At 43.1% G+C, this 18,821-nt stretch overlaps 1 protein-coding gene and 1 pseudogene across 1 annotated transcript in view; one reads left to right on the top strand and one right to left on the bottom strand.

Moving 5' to 3' along the window:
* LOC133759184 (olfactory receptor 5J3-like) overlaps positions 1-15,379 on the bottom strand; it is a 32,176-nt gene extending 16,797 nt beyond the window's left edge. The window contains 2 exon segments of the mRNA XM_062190130.1: positions 14,867-14,997; positions 15,298-15,379. Of these exon segments, the coding sequence (XP_062046114.1) occupies positions 14,867-14,997; positions 15,298-15,379 (213 nt within the window).
* On the top strand, positions 15,378-16,072 carry LOC133759183 (protein lin-28 homolog A-like; annotated as a pseudogene).
* The last annotated feature ends 2,749 nt before the right edge of the window (positions 16,073-18,821 follow it).

The raw sequence follows: 18,821 nt of genomic DNA, 5'->3' as shown, positions 1-18,821 counted from the left end.
ATTTTGTCACAATTTATAGATTTGATAATATGTTTTTTCATGCCAGCCACCAGGCAGGGGACCGCATGTTGTCAACATCCTGAGTCATAATGACCTCTTTGATAGTTCCAGGTAAGGTCTGTTGTTGGAAACACTGTAGCTCCCACAGCATATTCGTCAAATTGCTGAGCTGCCAAGAATTCAGCATTGGCTTCAGCCTCAGCCCAGATTTACTATTTCTCCTCTGGGGTGCAACAGGAGGATACAACAATATGTAAGTCAGCCCAAGTTAGAATAAAAGCTGAAGTCAAGGTCTGAAATTCTTCATTTAAATGGGATCCTCTGAGTATCTCCCCAGCTTTTGTTCTCATTGGTTTAAATCAGTAATGGAGCAAAGGACTTGTACTCTTATTATCTTGGTGTCTTCATGGACTACTTCCTGCAAAGTGCAGAGTCTGTTTACATCTGTATGAGAGCAGGTGCCACTGAATGACCCCAGATGGACTGTTCTTTGGCAGATAATAGACTGAATTATTGGATGGAAGTTGGGGGCTGATGAGGTTGAACGAGAATAAGAACTTGAGAGAGCAGATTTATCATTCCCTATTGGAAATCCTGGCAACAAGGCAGGTTGAAGCTGAGGTGGTTGGACACTTGGTGGTGGAAGGTCACTTAATAACATGTCATTTATAAAATCCACTTATTGGGCCAGCGCCGTGGCTCAACAGGCTAATCCTCTGCCTTGCGGAACCGGCACACCGGGTTCTAGTCCCGGTTGGGGCGCCAAATTCTATCCCGGTTGCCCCTCTTCCAGGCCAGCTCTCTGCTATGGCCCGGGAAGGCAATGGAGGATGGCCCAAGTGCTTGGGCCCTGCACCCGCATGGGAGACCAGGAGAAGCACCTGGCTCCTGGCTTAGGATCAGCGCGATGCGCCGGCCGCAGCAGCCATTGGAGGGTGAACCAACGGCAAAGGAAGACCTTTCTCTCTGTCTCTCTCTCTCTCACTATCCACTTTGCCTGTCAAAAAAAAAAATCCACTTATTGTTCCTTGGAACCTGGTATCTCTAGAGGAGTGTGAACATAATAGAGCTAACAATGTCCCTTTGAGGGTTGGTTTTGGAAGAAAGCCATGAAGATATGCACATAGGGATTTTTGACTAGTTCTTCTATCTTTTACAGGGTCCCATTTATTGGCCAGGTTTCCCCATATTCTAATTTATGTTAAGGCTAAGAGATGTAAGAAAGAAAAGATAAGCTTTTTCTTTTGGAGGCTATCTGGGTCAAGAGTCCTACTTAGACAAAATGTAACCTAGGTTGGAATCTTTGAGGGTGAACAGGAATTCCCATATCAGGGTATTCAAAGAAAATCTTCTCACCCTGTAAAAAGAAACAGAGGAGGACTAAACCCTTGATTACTTCCCTCATGTAGGGTAGAAATAGCTATCAAATGGGTGTTCTCATTCAGGACACCCTCCCTGAGAGTGGCCAGTTCCTTGACATCCCAAAGGAAATGCTGCTTTCAATCCACATTATTGCACTCTGGGGGCCCTGGGGGTCTGTTATGCTGAGAGACCTGATAGGCACAATAACAGATTAATAAATCTGGAATGTCATGGTAGATCCCTCAGGACATGGCATCCATGTGGTTTCAGGCTCAGATTTGATCACATCTTATGGGTTCCCTACGACTCCTCAGAAGAGGGTCACTAAGGTGGGATCAATCTTTGAGATAAAAAAGATCTCTAAGTTAGATACTTTGGATTATCACCTCTAATTTTTTTTTCGAAGAAACCTTTTGTTTAAGGGATACAAATTTCTTAAGTACAACTTTAGGAATATAGTGATTCTTCCCACCATCTCTGCCCTCTTACCCACACTCACACCCTTTATCCTCCTCCCTCTCCCAATCCCAGTCCCATTCTCCATTAAGATTCATTTTTAATTAACTTTATACATAGATGACCAACTCTATACTAAGCAAAGATTTCAACAGTTTGTGCACACACACACACACAGTTTGAGAACAAATTTAGCAGTTAACTCTCATAATACAACTGATTGAAGACAGAGGTCCTGCATGGGAAGTTAGTGCACAGTGACTTCTGTTGTTAATTTAACAATTAACACTCTTATGGGTGATGTCAGTGATCAGCTGAGACTCTTGACATGAGCTGCCTAGGTTGCGGAAGCCTTTTGAATCCACAAACTCCGTCAGTATTTAGAGAAGGCCATAAGCAAAGTGGAAGTTCTCTCCTCCTTTCATAGAAAAGTACATCAATCTTTGATGGCCACTTTTTTTTTTTTGGACAGGCAGAGTGGACAGTGAGAGAGAGAGAGAGACAGAGAGAAAGGTCTTCCTTTGCCGTTGGTTCACCCCACAATGGCCGCAGTGGTCGGTGCATTGCAGCTGGCATACCGCGCTGATCCGAAGCACGGAGCCAGGTGCTTCTCCTGGTCTCCCATGCGGGTGCAGGGCCCAAGGACCTGGGCCATCCTCCACTGCACTCCCGGGTCACAGCAGAGAGCTGGACTAGAAGAGCAACTGGGACAGAATCCAGTGCCCCAATCAGGACTAGAACCCGGTGTGCCGGGGCTGCAGGCAGAGGATTAGCCTATTGAGCTGCGACTCCAACCACCACTTCTTTCTACTGGGGTCTCACAGAGATCCTTCATGTAGAACATTTTTTGGCATAGTTTCTTGGATTTCCATGACAAATGTTCTCTTGGTCTTTTCAGTCAGACCAGGAAGCCTTAAGAGCTGACTCTAAGGTCAGAGTGCTATTTAAAGTTATGGCCAGCTGGCGCCACGGCTCACTAGGCTAATCCTCCGCCTTGTGGCGCCGGCACACGGGGTTCTAGTCCCGGTTGGGGCGCCAGATTCTGTCCCGGTTGCCCCTCTTCCAGGCCAGCTCTCTGCTGTGGCCAGGGAGTGCAGTGGAGGATGGCCCAAATGCTTGGGCCCTGCACCCCATGGGAGACCAGGAGAAGTACCTGGCTCCTGCCATCGGAACAGCGTGAAGCGCAGGCTGCAGTGCGCCAGCCACGGCGGCCATTGGAGGGTGAACCAATGGCAAAGGAAGACCTTTCTCTCTGTCTCTCTCTCTCACTGTCCACTCTGCCTGTCAAAAAATTAAAAAAAAAAAGTTATGGCCATTCTATGAGTCTGTTGTGAGGAATGCATCCCATATTGAAACATTTTCTACTTTTTAATTCTGTTTACGATTATTACTAGACACTTGATCCTATTTATATGATCCATTTAACACTTAATCCTATCTATATGTTCACTTTAACACTTAATATGATCACTTTTACACTTAGATGTTAGATGGCATTTTTACTGCTCAGTTTAATGGGATTTGGGGGTCCCATTGCAAGTTTTAAAACTGTACCCTTAGAAGTAAGTCTGTAGGAATGTATGCAGAACTATATAGCTTTATAATTACAACTTCCTCCTCCATCTCTTATTCCCAACTCTTTTTTTTTTTACTGAGATCTATTTTCAATTGACTTTATACACAAGGTTAACTCAATGTTAAGAATTCGACAAATAGTATGAAGAGAAAAAATCTTCCTCAACAGTCAAGATGAGGGCTATTCAAGTCATTGCTTCTCAAAGTGTCAATTTCACTTCTGTACATTTCCTTTTAGGTGCTATATTAGTTATCACAGATCAGGGAGAACATATGGTATATGTCCCTTTGAGACTGGCTTATTTCACTAAGTATGATTTCCAGATTCACCCATTTTATTGCAAATTATCAGATTTCATTTTTTTACTGCTGTGTAGTATTCCATGGTATACATATCCCATAATTTCTTTATCCAATCTTTGGTTGATGGGCATTAAAGTTGATTCCATGTCTTAGCTATTGTGAATTAAGCTGCAATAAACATGCAGGTGAAGATAACTCTTTTGTTTACTGATTTCATTTCCCTTGGGTAAATTCCCAGGAGTGGGATGGCTGGGTCGTATGGTAGGTCTATATTCATATTTTTGAGGTATCTCCATACTGTCTTCCATAGTGGCTTTACCAGCTTCCATTGCCACCAACAGTGGATTAGATTATCTTTTGCCCATATCCTTGCCAGCATTTGTTGTTTGTTGATTTCTATATGAAAGCCATTCTAACTGGGGTGTGGTGAAACTTCACTGTGGTTTTGATTTGCATTACCTTGATGGCTAATGATCCTAAACATTTTTTCATGTGTCTGTTGGCCATTTAGATTTCCTCTTTTGAAAAATGTCTGTTTATGGGGCCAGCACTGTGGCGTAGAGAGTAAAGCTGCTGCCTACAGTGCTGGCATCCCATATGGGCACCGGTTCTAGTCCCGGCTGCTCCACTTCCAATTCAGCTCTCTGCTATGGCCTGGGAAAACAGTAGAAGATGGCCCAACTCCTTGGGCCTCTGCACCCACGTGGGAGACCCAGAAGAAGCTCCTGGCTCCTGGCTTTGGAGTGGCGCAGCTCCAGCTGTTGCAGCCAACTGGAGAGTGAACCAGTGGTTGGAAGACCTTTCTCTCTCTCTCTCTCTCTCTCTCTCTCTCTCTCTCTCTCTGTAACTCTGACTTTCAAATGCATAATTCTTTAAAAAAAAAAAGAAAAATGTCTGTTTAAGTACTTTGCCCATTTATTCACTGGGTTGGTTGTTTTGTTATTGTGGAGTTACTTGATCTCTTTATATATTCTGGTTATTAATCCTTTATCAGTTGCATAGTTTGCAAATAATTTTTCCCATTCTGTTGGTTGTCTCTTCACTTTCCTGAATGTTTCTTTTGCAGTACGGAAACTTCTCAATCTGATATAATCCCATTTGTCAAATTTGACTTTGATTGCCTGTGCCTCTGGAGTCTTTTTCAAGAACTCTTTGCCTGTGCCAATGTCTTGCAATATTTCCCCAATGTTCTCTAATAATTTGATGGTATCAGGTCATAGATTTTGGTCTTTAATCCATGTTGAGTGGATTTTTGTGTAAGTTGTAAGGTAGGTTCTTGCTTCATACTTCTGCATGTGGAAATCCAGTCCCAAGACTATACTGAATAGCAGTGGTGAGTGTGGGCACACTTGTCTGGGTCCAAATATCAATAAGGCGATGCTGGCTTCATTGAAAGAATTTGGGAGGAATCCCTCTCTTTGATTGTTTTGAATAACTTGAGAAGGATTGGAGTTAGTTGTACTTTAAATGTCTGGTAGAATTCAGCAGTGAAGTCCTGGGCTTTACTTCGTTGGGAGGGACTTTATTACTGACTCAATTTCTGTCTTGGTTATGGGTCTGTTTAGGTTTTCTATGATTTCCTGGTTCAATTTAGGTTGGTCATACGTGTCAAGGAATCTATCCATTTCTTCTAGGTTTCCCATTTTGGTGGTGTGCATCTTTTATAGTAATTTTGATGATTCATTTTGTTGCTGTGGTGTCTTGTTACATTTTCTGTTCCATCTCTGATTTTATTAATTTGGATCTTCTATATCCATTTTTAGTTAGTTGGGCCAGTTGTGTGTCAATTTTATTTTTTTCAAAAAACCAGCTCTTTGGTTTGCTGATCTTTTGTATTATTTTGGTTTCAACTTTGTTGATTTCTTCCCTAATTGTAATTATTTCTCTTCTCCTACTAGTTTTGGGTTTGGTTTGCTGTTGTTTTTCTAGATCCTTGAGATTCATGGATAACTTATTCATTTGGTGCCTTTTGATGTAGGCTCCAATTGCTATAAACTTTCCTCTTAACACTGCTTTTGCTGTATCCCATAAGTTTTGATATGTTGTATTGTCATCTTCATTTGTTTCCAGAAATTTTTTTATTTCTTCAATGACCCACTGTTCATTCAGGGGCATGTTGTTCATGTGTTTGCATATGTTCTGGGGATTCCTGAGTTGTTGATTACCAGTTTCACTCCATTGTGGTCCAAGAAGATACATGATATGATTTTGATTTTTTGGAATTTGCTGACTTGCTTTATGGCCCAATATTTGATGAATCTTAGAGAAAGTTCCATGCACTGGGGAGAAGAATGTGTATCCTGCAACTGTAGGATGAAAAGTTCTGTAGATATCCATTAGGTCCATTGGTCTATAGTGTCAATTAACTCTGCTGTTTCCTTGCTGAATTTCTGTCTGATTGATCTCTTCATTGCTGAAGGAAATATTAAAGTCCCCTATTACTAGTGTATTTGTATATGAGCCCATGTCTCCCTTTAGATCCCTCAGAATTTCTTTTTTTTTTTTTTTGATAGGCAGAGTGGACAGTGAGAGAGAAAGACAGAGAGAAAGGTCTTCCTTCTCCATTGGTTCACCCCCCAATGGCCACTGCGGCCAGCGCACAGCGTTGATCCAAAGCCAGGAGTCAGGTGCTTCTCCTGGTCTCCCATGGGGTGCAGGGCCCAAGCACTTGGGCCATCTTCCACTGCATTCCTGGGCCACAGCAGAGAACTGGACTGGAAGAGGAGCAACCGGGACAGAATCCAGCATCCAGCGCCTGGACCAGGACTAGAACCCAGTGTACCAGAGCCACAGGCGGAGGATTTGCCTATTGAGCCACGGTGCTGGCCCCTCAGAATTTCTTTAGAGATTTATTTTATTTATTTAAAAGTCAGAGTTACACAGAGAAGGAGAGGTTGACAGAAAAACAGAGGCCTTCCACCTGCTGGTTCACTCCCCAATTGGCTACAATGGCCGGAGCTGCACCGATCTGAAGCCAGGAGCTTCTTCCAGGTCTCCCACATGGGTGCAGTGACCCAAGGACTTGGGCCATCTTCCACTGCTTTCCCAGGCCTTAGAAAAGAGCTCTATCACATGTGGAGCAGCCGGGGCTCGAACTGGTGCCCATATGGGATGCTGGCACTATACCACAGCACCAGCCCCTCTCAGCATTTCTTTTAAATAGCCAAATGCCCTGTAATTTGGTGCATATATGTTTATAATAGTTACATCTTCCTGTTGAATTGATCCCTTAATCATTACACAGTGCCCTTCTTTGTCTCCTTTAACAGTTTTTGTGTTAGTGCCTATTATGTCTGATATTATGATGGCTACCCCAGCTCGTTTTTGGTTTTTGCTAGCATGGAGTATCTTTTTCCACCCTTTCATTTTCATTCCATGTGCCTTTTTGTTGGTGGGATGTGTTTTTGTAGGCAGCAAATGAATGGATTTTTAAAAATTCATTCAGGTTGTCTGTGTCTTTTAACTGGAGAATTGGTAAGTAATGAGTTCACTCTGACATTTTTCCATAAATATTCCTGTTTTTTACTTTGGATTTCCTTTGTACTTTTACTCTGCAATTTTCTCTCTTTGCCATCTTTCATAGTGATGTTCCTGTTTCTATGTTTCTGTGTATAGCACATCCCTGAGCATCTTTTGTAGGGCTGAGTGAGAAGTTTCAAATTCTTTTAATTTCTATTTGTTATGGAAAATCTTTATTTCACCTTCATTCATAAATGAGAGCTTTTCAGGCTACAGTTTTCTGGGTTGACTGTTGTTTTCTTAGAACTTGGAAAGTACCTCGCTATTCTCTCCTTGCCTTTAGGGTTTCTGATGAGAAGTCTACAGTGAGTCTAGTTGGGGTTCCTTTCAATGTGGTTTGGTGTTTCTCTCATGCACATTTTAGAATCTTTTCTTTATGTTTTACTGTGGAGAGCTTTACTACAATGTGTTGTATTGAAGATTTTTCTGGTCTTGTCTATTGGGAGTTCTGGATGTCTTTTTCTTTCTCCAAATTAGGGAAATTTTCTGTTATTATTTCATTAAGAAGGCCTTCTAATCCTTTCTCTTTTTCCATGCCTTCAGGAACTCCTAGGACATATATGTTGGATTGTTTGATCTTGTAGATCTCTAATAGTGTTTTTTAATTTTCTAATTTCTTCTTTTTTTCTTTGGTCTGAGTATAAAATTTCCATAAGTTTGTCTTCTAGTTCTGATATTCTTTCTTCTGTCTCACATATTCTGTTGTTAAGGCTGTCCACTGCATTTTTTGTTTGATCTATTGAATTCTTCATTTCTAATATTTCATTCTGACTTCACAATTTCATGGGAAAACTTCATTTAGTTCATGGATTTGCTTCTGATTGCTTGTAAATATTTTGGTGATTAATTTTCTGAATTCCACTTCTGGCATATCATCTATCTCTTCTTCATCTTCTCCTTCTACTATTGAAATGTTATAGTGTTCCCTTGGGGGACTCATTGTGTCTTCTTTGTTCTTATTTAGCATTCTTTCCTTGCCTTCTGGCATTTATGTATTTTTTTGTCTGGTTGCTTTTCTGTGGTGACTTTCCTGTGGGTACAGTGTCCTCTGTTAGGAGCTTTGCATTGCAAGCACTGGTGCAGAGCCCTGCCTGTTGGAGCCCAGCTCACTTCTTAGTGCTGGTGTGGGTGGGTATGAGCTCAGGTGCACTGATCCCCACCTACTGGTTTCCAGCTCACTTCTCAGTCATAGTGTGGGTGGGTAGATGCTTGGATGGAGCCTCGCTTACTGGTGCCCAGCTCACTTATCAGTGTTGGTGGGGGCAGTTTTGAGCATCCAATAGATAGGGCTTCCCCTGGCTGCTCAGCCTGCAAGATGGGGGAGGAAATTCTTCTGGGTTGTTGTGGCCCACATTCTTGGGTGGAGGATGAGATGGAGTGACCCCCACAATTGATAGGCATGTGCACAGAGGCAAGGGTGGCAGGCCCCTACTTGTGTAAACAAACAACGGGGCAAGATGGCTTCTCCCACCAGCTGCAAGTCCATGTAGGGGGAGGAGAGAAGTGGGCAGGGCATTGCCCAACCTCTCCACCTGTTCAATATTTACCCCCTCCTTTTTCCCATGTGGAACTTCGAAAACAGATTGCCAAGCTCTCCCCATTACTATCCAAAGCTCCATGGACCCACAAATTCCTGTCTCACCTGATCCAAGTGGCAGGAAAGTAAACAAAGGTTATGACCCCATTTCCAAGTGAGAGGAGTTGAAAAATATTGATTTTGACAGAAAGTGTATGCTAGATATGGTGAACCCTTACACGAATGGAGGGAGAGGGGGAGCGGGAGGGGGGAGGGTTGCGGGCGGGAGGGAAGTTATGCGAGGGGGGAAGCCATTGTAACCCATAAACTATACTTTGGAAATTTATATTCATTAAATAAAAGTTTAATAAAAAAAAAAAAAAAAAAAAAAAATTAAAGTAAACTTTATTAACTTCCTACATTGCACAGGTTGTAAATTCTGCCGGTTCCTCAGAGACAACCATCATCTTGAAATTGGAACCACTTGAATCTGTACAAGTGAGAGGACGCATCACATCACCCCGAGAATGGGGGAACCATGAACCATGGTACTCAATCTGGAGCAACATTGCAGCCTTCCAAGAAGATAGACAACAGAGGTTAAGGTGCCTGGCAGAGAAGCTGCTCCAACACAAGAGAGGTGAGAGGCTATCACTTCCTGGCTCTCCAGTTCCTAGCTGGTTCTCCAAGAAAGCTGTTACCCTGAAGTGTGTCCATGTTCTTAACACTGCTGCAAAAAAGTATTCTATGACACATCAGGGCTGAATTGGGCAAGCAAGCAGACTTTCTTATAAATCAAAGTACCCTCATAAGATAGGGAGAGTCCCTTGGGTAGGAAAGAGAATCTGCCCAGAGGAACTTTTCTGTTCTCTGTACCTTGTACTGATGGGGCAGGAATATCTACAAGATGGGGAGGAGAGTTCTGAGAACAATGCAAGATTTTCCTGGAATAGAGATACTGCCTGTTTTCTTTCCAATAAGGTCCTTTTGGATCTGTTATGGTTGTTTGGGAGGTAAATTGTAACTGAAACCACAACGCTAATGATAAAATGAGCCTAGGGTTAATTAAGGTAATGATGTATCTGACAATATGGCTGCCTTTTCTGTGACATTTTCCATTCCTGTAATTTCTGCATTATTGATGTGCAAAATCCTTGATGTTTTCTGGGACATCTGGGCCACATTCAAGTCTAGCTGTCTGTCTACACTAACAGTGTTATTTGCATTAACATGTTACATTACATAGCAGAGGGGAATTTCCAGATGTAATTAAGGTTATTAATCACATGACTTTAAAATATAGAGATTATCCCAGATTATTTTAGTGAGGCTAATGCAATCATCCAAGCCCTGAAAAGATTGAAGATAAAGTCAGAGATAAAATTGCAAATAGGATTCAACATGTCATTGTTGGCTGGAAGATGAAGGGAACACATGTTAAGGGAAAGGTAATCTTGATCTTAAAATCACAAGAAACAACTTTGCCAACAACAACTTGCATAAACTTGGAAGTGGAATCTTTTCTTTCTTTCTTTTTTTTTTTTTTTTTTGGACAGGCAGAATGGACAGTGAGAGAGAGAGAGAGAGAGAGAGAGAAAGGTCTTCCTTTTCCGTTGGTTCACCCTCCAATGGCCACTGCAGCCAGTGCGCTACGGCCGATGCACCACGCTGATCCGAAGCCAGGAGCCAGGTGCCTCCTCCTGGTCTCCCATGTGGGTGCAGGGCCCAAGCACTTGTGCCATTCTCCACTGTACTTCCGGGCCACAGCAGAGAGCTGGACTGGAAGAGGAGCAACCAGGACAGAATCCGGCACCCTGACCAGGACTAGAACCTGGTGTGCTGGCACCGCAGGTGGAGGATTAGCCTATTGAGCCACGGCACCAGCCGGTGTAATCTTCTCCAGAGTCTCTAGATCAAAACTCAGCCCACATGGCACCTTGTTTTCAGCAGAGGGCCCAGCTGAGTCTTGTTGCACCCAGATTTCTGATCCACAGTATTATGAGATTAAAAAAAAATGAGTGTTCATACTCTAAATCTCAGATAATCTGTTATTCCAATAGAAAATGAATTCAGCAAGCATCCCATTTGATACAGGAAACTGCTGATTATTTGGTACTAGTTATGATGGACTACCAATCTAGAAGTCTCAGAAATTTTATTGTTGTTTTTTAATTATTATTAGAACAGATTTCATGTAGTTCATAGATAAAATTCTAAGAACATAAAAAAAGAACACAGTGACATCCTGTATCTTCTTAAATCTGTGACCACCCCTCTGCATTTTGGCATTTTCCTTCATGCTGCTTGAGGTCAAGTACTTCCCAGATAAAGAAAATACAAAATAAAAGGTCAAATTAATGTTATTCAGTTTTATATCCATTATCTTTAGTAAAACGTAGAGAGAAAGGCAGAATTTGGAGCTGTTGGGTAGTGTGATGTTTCTGGATTATTTTAAGATTTTTAATTAGTTGCTTCCATTCTGCTTTCCCATAAACAACAAATGTGTGCTAGGCTGCAACATTGCAATCACAAAATCTAGGAACTGTGAGAGCTCATTAGTTTAGATCTGAAAGTGTTTTCTTTAGAGATTGTCCTCAAATAAGGCTTTGCATGTTTTGGCTTCCCCATTTACTGTAAAAACTTTTAAGTGTCCCATCTCTTTTGTGTAAGTCAGTGGTCAGCAGCCAAATCCAGCACACCACCTATTTTTATAGAGTTTTATTGTATCACAGCCTCACCGATTAATTTCTGTGTAGTGTATGACTGTCCCCTTGCTGCAGTGGCAATACTGAGTAGTTGGCAGAGGGTCTATGTTGATTCCAAAGGCTAAACTATATGTTTTCTGGTCCTTGTTAACCTTGACCTGGGACACTCAGCTTCTATAATCCTCAGTTTGCTCATGTGTAACATAGGATAATACTTGGATTATTGAGTTTTTATTTTTATAAAGATTAAATTAAGCAATGATTAATAGAGCAGTGAACATAGACCAAAACATAGTAAGTCTCTCTGTTAGGCCACTGACCCCACTTCTCTTTAAATATATTGCTTCCCCCCATATTTCCCGAGCTTGACTCAAATGCTGTTTTCGATCCATCATCTCTACTAGCTCTACTTGTAAGCAACAGGCATGTAATTAAATACATGTATTTCTCTCACATAAAACAAATACTTATGATCCATCTTTACAATCGTATCTTTTACAGTCATATCTGCTTTTTTGATATATAACTATACTTCCTGAACATATTTTCATAAGAAAATGAAAATATATTTCATTATCAATAATTTCAGATAGGAAGGTATCTTCTCACACTAGCCAAATATCTTATGAGACTGCAAATAACATGACAAGTAGTTGATAAAATTAGACCTCTGCCTTTAAACGTCCATCTTACAATGCTCCTTTACTCCCTTTGGAAACCCGGGCCTTCTCGTCTTTCATCCCCTGCCTCTATATAATTCTTCAGCAAATTCTGATGGGTCTCTCTCAAGAGTATTTCAAACTTCTGTGTTTATTTCCATCTCCATGACCAAACACGTTTAACACTCTCTCTGTTCTCTCTCGTCCTTTGGTCTCAGCTTGAGTATCACTTCTCAGAGAAGACCTCTGACCACAAATCCAGCACAGTCTTTCAAAAAAACTTCTCGTAGCATCCTATTATTTTCCTTCAAGAATTTATAATGATATTTAGATTTGTTTATTCATTGACAATTAGTTTCTCCCCAGTGAATAACCTCTGTGTGAGCAAGAACATGTCTCTTTTGTTCACTTCTCTATATATTCCCTGGCTCATAATTGACACTCAATAAACATTCATCTTGGGAGTGAATTAAAGACCAGACTTATTTAAATCAAGAATGAAATGTGATTACATGCTGCTTTATCGCCTTAAAATAAAAATTCACTCAAGGTGGTAGAACTTGCAAATCAGTCAAGTAGAAAAGTATCATGTTGGAAAAAGTAGTGATATAACACACAAGTCTCAGATTCACAATTACCATAATTAAATTATTCAGTTAACTGAATCGACTCAATCAAAAGAAGGGGCCTATGTGTTGATGCAGCCTTGACTTATGGAATATTAATATGATACTGATAACAGTAACAACAATTAATATTTTCTGCACCTGCTAAATTCCACATACAGTATATACCAAATGTTTTACATAAATTTGCTTCCTTTAATTCTCACAATACCTTTAAATATTATATTTCCATTTTGATATGAGTAAGCTGAAGCTTAGAAAGAGTTAAACAAATGCCCAGAGACATATAATAAATTAAAAATTAGGCAGGGGCTGGCATCGTGGTACGGCTGGATAATCTTCGGCCTATGATGCCAGCATCCTCCACGAGAACCTGATGAAGTCCTGGCTGCCCCACTTCCAATCCAGCTCCCGCTAATCTGCCTGAGAAAGCAAGGGAGGATGGCCCAAGGGGTTGGGCCCCTGCCACCCACACGGGAGAGCCAGATGGAGTTCCAGGCACCTGGCTTTGGCCAGCACAGCCTTGGCTATTGAAGCCATTTGGGGAGTGAACCAGCAGATAGAAGATCTATTTCTCTCTGTGTAACTCTGCATTCTAATTAAAATAAAGCTTTAAATAAATAAATAATTGGGAAAAGATCAGGGGACCCACAGCAAATGTTCAGCTCTGTTATCTAGTCAAAGCAGCTTCCTATACCAGGACATTAGTTTTCCCATCTGCAAAGTAGTGCCAGACTAGGTGCTAACACCCCTTCACCTCTGGTATTTTGAGACGGTGTTTGGCATCCGCTTATTTCTCAGTTCCCAAGGCGAAGCCACCTAACAAAGCAGGGGTGAGAAAGTTAAAGTTCTCAGGGGCAGAAACAGTTGCTTATTCATCTGTCTTCAGGCATGAAGGTCAAGGATGGGGTGGGGATTTGAGTCTGCACACTGGTGTGGGAGACTAAATAATGTACTCTCCTCCATCCCCAGAAAGAGACCCGTACCCTGCTACCTGGATCCTGAGAATATGTTACGTTACATATTTGGCAAAGGAACTTTGCCAAAGTACTTCAGACTATAAACCTTGCATAGGTTACTGTCTGGGTCAGCCAGATCTAATCACTGGAGCCCTTAAAAGCAGAACGCCCCAGCTGGCATGAGAAGAGATAAGGTAGAAGGAACAGAGAGATTCAGAACACGAGATGCTCAATCTACTGTAGCTGTCTTTAAAGGGGACAGAAGCAAGGGAGCACAAAATCCTTTAGAAACTGAGAATGAGCCCTGGCTGACAGCCAGACAGGAAATGAGGTCTATGTTCCTAACAAACAGAACCGAGTCCTTCCAACAACAGGAATGCGCCTCAAAAAGGGATTCTCCTGTAGAAGCTTCAGAAATGAATACAGCCCAGGTGCCACTATGATTTGATTCTGATCTATGGAGATGCTGTCAACAAACCAACCAAGCCAAGCTGAGCTTGGATTTATGACCTACTGAGTCATGAGATAATAAACTTCTGTTGTTCTAAGCTTCTAAGTTTCTGGTAATTCATAATTCCCCAGTTGGGGTACTCAGTACAGACTTAGCCTTTGTCATACACCTGTAGTCACAGACATGAGTTTGAGTTCTAACCACACTCCTACTGTTGGAATTTCTGAACATTGTATCCAGATGGAGGATTGATAATTCAATTCTCTTTTAATTTAAGTGCACAAGCAAAATTCCTGGCAGCTCTTTACTTTCTTGTCAAACCTCTTGACTACCAGTCTCGGTGACCACCTGTGCATGTTAAGCCTCTGGCTTTTAGATTTCTGCTTCCAAAATATAAGCAACCAGATTTGTCATCATGCCATCCTATATAAAAGATTGAAAAAGAAGCAAGAAAAAAGTAGTTTCAGATATTAAGCAATACGTGGGATAGGACAGGGATCGCCAAGAGAAGGGAACCAAGTGAAATAACACTATGAATGCCCCAGATCACTGCGTGGAAGGGTTTCAAGGCCGGAGCACAGGAAGCAGTACACTAGCAGAGCCCAGTGGTCTCCCGTTATTGAAGAGACAACATTCAGAGTTTGGGGAGACCAAGTCAGCTAGAATTTGTGTGCCAGGGTCCTGGAGAGGACAGACTCATAAACAGAGAACATCACAGATCCACAAAGGTCCCACCTTCTTCAGCAGAAGGCGACTCAGAGCATAGGGCCCTGGCGACCTCACTGGAGGCGACCAAGGAGAATAATCTCCGGAGCTCACAGAGCTGGAGCGATTAGAGTTGTCACCAATCAGAGCACAAAGAACGCCTAACACAGAGAAAGCAGGCTCATCGGGTTGGCATTGCCTTGGTAGAGAGGCAAAATTAACAAAATTAAAATTTAAAAAGGCAGTTCTGGACCTACCCAATAAAGCTTACCTTACCTTTGAAAGTCAAAATATTTCTGAGTAACTTAACTGTGTTCAAGAGCAAAGACCAAAAAATACTTATGAATATTAAAAAAAAAAAACTCATCAGTCATCCACTGTAAAATTCACAATCTCTGGCACCGATTAAAAAGTTATCAGACACAGGTGCGGGGAAAGATGTAGCTGCCTCTTTTCCGAACCTCCCCCTTTGCCTCTGGACTTCTCTGGGGAGAAGCAGCCGCCTGACTCGGGCCCGAGGCCACGGGCTCTGCTGGCGAGCATGGGCTCCGTGTCCGACCAGCAGTAAGCGGTTGGCTGCACCAAGGCGGCGGAGGAGGCGCTGGAGGACACAGCCCGGGACAGTGGACGAGCCGCAGCTGCTGCATGGTGCTGGATCTGACAGCGGTTCAGCGCGCACCAGGGGTTCGGCTTCTTGTCCATGACCACCTGCGCTGGAGTCTCTCTCGAAGCCCCCACACCCACCCCTTCCCGCAATGGTGGAAGTCTTTGTGCACTAGAGGAAGCTGCACACGGAGGGCTTCCGGAGCCTGAAGGAGGGTGAAGCAGTGGCGTTCACCCTAAGAAGTCCGCCAGAGGCCTCGAGTCCATGCGTGTCCCCGGGCCTGGTGGGGGCTCTGTACTGGGAACCAGAGGTGGCTAAAGGGGAGGAACACGCAGTAGCGCAGCTCTAAAGGAAACAGGTGCTACAACTGTGGCGCTCTAGCCCATCGTGCCAAGGAGTGCAAGCTGCCTCCCCCACCCACTTCTGCCAGAGCACCAGCCCTATGGGGGCCTCGTGCCCCGAAGGCCTGGCAGGCCCCCAGCTCCCAGGGGAAGCCAGCCTACTTCCCGGTGGATGAAGAAGAGGTCCACAGCCCTCCCTTGCTCCCTGCGGCCCAGAGTGGAGTGGCTGGGGACTGTTCTAGTGCTATCAGGAAGTTTCAAGGAGCAGGAATCAACTGCAGAGTGGAGTAAGTGGGGACAGGGGAGTAAGTGGGCTGGGGGGAGCTGGCACTGCCGCGTGTCTCAGTTTGGGGTTCACAGCATCACCCCTTTAACCCTCTTGCTGGGAGGAAGGAGTGAGGCAAGGAATTCCAGCCATGCTGCATCCAAATGCAAATAAGGGGTTGTGGGGCATCACCCTGTATCCTGCATGCTTTGTCTGAGCCCCTGTATGCAAAATCTCCAGCTTTAGGAGGTCCCTGGATGGGGAAGTTGTTTTCCTTTCAAGGAAGGACATGGAATAATATTTCCCTCACCAGATGAAAAGATGGGCCGTGGGACCAGATTACTGGACCCAACCCCCAAACCACTACATCCTGTGGGAGGGACTCTCTCAGGAGTAGGAAGGGTTTTCCACATCTTGTGTTCTCAAAACTCCATCCAGGGACAGGGTGCTGGGAACTGTCCCAACTGCCGCTTTTGCTTCATATAGCAGATCCATTCTTCACCAGATTAGGCCAGGCCCACTATGCACAACTCTGTGTGTGTGTGTGTGTGTGTGTGAAAAATGTGAGCTGGTAAGGATGCGTTTGAAGACCAATACCCCTGAACCCGTTCTGTGCTGCCCAGGAATAGAAACATGAAGCAAGGACTAAAATCCTTAACCTTTCCACATTCTTGGCTTTTAGGGAGAGCTTGGTGGTGTCTGGAGCCAGTGTCCCACCCTGTGATGAGCAGTGATCACTAGTGTGGTAATTAAAGGAGAAAAAGGGGGTTTCAATTACATGCTGAGAGGTCACCGCAAACCTACCTCCCTGTGTTGATAAGGGACAAACGCAGTAGAATGCACTGGGTGATGTGTGTCTGGTCCTGGGTTCCTGTCTCCCCCAAATGCTGCCCCCCTTTGGTTACTGTATTTGTCTCGGCTTTGTAGGACTTCTCTGAGTCTCTGAGTTGGTGATTGCTAAGTGGCCCAGTTTGTGTAAATATAACATGTGGGTCTTTCTCCATGTTCTTTTGTGGTTTTATTGTTCACAAACTTCTTTGTGTTTTGAGAGAAAAATAGCTGAAACACCTTGGGCAGAAGATTCTGCACCAGGCAAAAGGCTCTGAAACATGAGTTTTGGGGAGCCCACTTCTTGAATGGGGATCTTAAACCATCTTTTCTTTTGTGTTCCCCTTCCTCTATCCTATTTTGAACCTTCTGTCCTTAAAATTTGACTCCTACCCTATCTGTTCTCCATCCCTCCATCCACAAAAGTAAACCCACACATGAACGTCTAATTCTTGGAGTCTCCACACATCTAAAGAATTCATGCAAAAATCCTGAAGAAAATAGGAAACCTCCATCCCTCGTTCCCAACCTCCTGAGTCAAGACCACTTCCTGTTTTGATTCATGCCAAAGACTTATGACACTGATGTATTGGATGGATCAATCCCCCTCAATTGTATTCTAAAGAAGAGACGCTACTGGGGAAACTTCTGTGTGGAAAGTGGGGTGTGGAGACCAAGGAGTAGATGATGAATGTGCATCCAAGTCACGCAGGAGCTTTTATGCAGGTGCGAGAAACTTCTGTCAAAGAGACTACAAGACTATTTGATAGGAGACGGGTGACTGTCACTCCCTTTACTGCTAGAAACCAAAGCTGTGTGTGGAATCTTGAGTTCATGAGGTGGGGGTGGGGGTGGGGAGGGCTGTGTGTCTGTTCTTTCCCTGACCCCTTCCCCTCATTGCCAAACTGCAGGATACTAAGCTCCTTGGGCTTTGGAGACCCCATTACTGGGGTGTGTTTATTTGAAGGTTCATTTTTGCTGTATTGGGTATTTCCTTTCCCACTGTATAGTCACTTTGTAATACATATGCTGACTCTCCCCATACTTTCTCCTTTGCCTTGGAAAATATAATGTATAAGTCCAGATTTATTGGTACTGAAAAAAATTATCAGACATAAGAAAAAGCAGGAAATACAACCCATATTAAAAAGAAAAAAAAGCAGTAATTAAAAACAGATTCAGTAACTATGCAGATTTTAGATGTCTTATACAAGGACATTAAAACAGATATTTTAAATACGTGTTTATGGACAAAAAGATGGAAGGGAGTTGGCATTGTGGTGTAGCTGGTACAGCTGGCATTTTTAATGCTGGCATCCCATATGTGTACAACTTCAGGTTCCTGCTGGCCACTTGTTCTCCAGCTTCCTGCTAGTGGACTAGGAAAAGCAGCAGAAGATAGCTCAAGTGTTTGGGTCCCTGCCACACATGTGACAGACCTGGATGAAGCTCCTGGCTCCTGGCTTTGGCCTGGCCCAACTCTGGCCATAGCAGCCATTTAGGGAGTGAACCAGTGGATGGAAGACTCTCTCTCTCTGTCTCTCTCTAATTCTGCCTTTCAAATAAAACTTTAAACAAATTCAAAAAGAAGGGCTTCATCCTATTTTATGGCTGAATAATATTCCATTGTGCATATGTACCACATTTTATTTATCCATCTGTCAGTGGATGCACACTTAGGTTGTTTCCATTCTTAGCTATTGCAATAAACATAGGGGTGCAGTTGTCTCGTCGATAAACTGATTTCATTTCCTAATTGCTGGATCATGCGGTAGTTCTACTTTTTAGTTTTTTGGGGAACTGCCACCATGTTTTCCACAGTTGCCATATTAATTTACACTCCAACCAGTAGTGTGCAAGGGTTCCCTTTTCTCTGCATCATCACAATATTTGTTAACTTTTGTCCTTTTGATGAGAGCCATTCTAACTGGGGTGAGACAGTAATTC

This window comes from Lepus europaeus, chromosome 5 (genome assembly GCF_033115175.1).
Source record: "Lepus europaeus isolate LE1 chromosome 5, mLepTim1.pri, whole genome shotgun sequence".
NCBI lineage: Eukaryota > Metazoa > Chordata > Mammalia > Lagomorpha > Leporidae > Lepus > Lepus europaeus.
The sequence above is the reverse complement of the archived record's forward strand: the minus strand, read 5'-3'. Positions and strand labels throughout refer to the sequence as shown.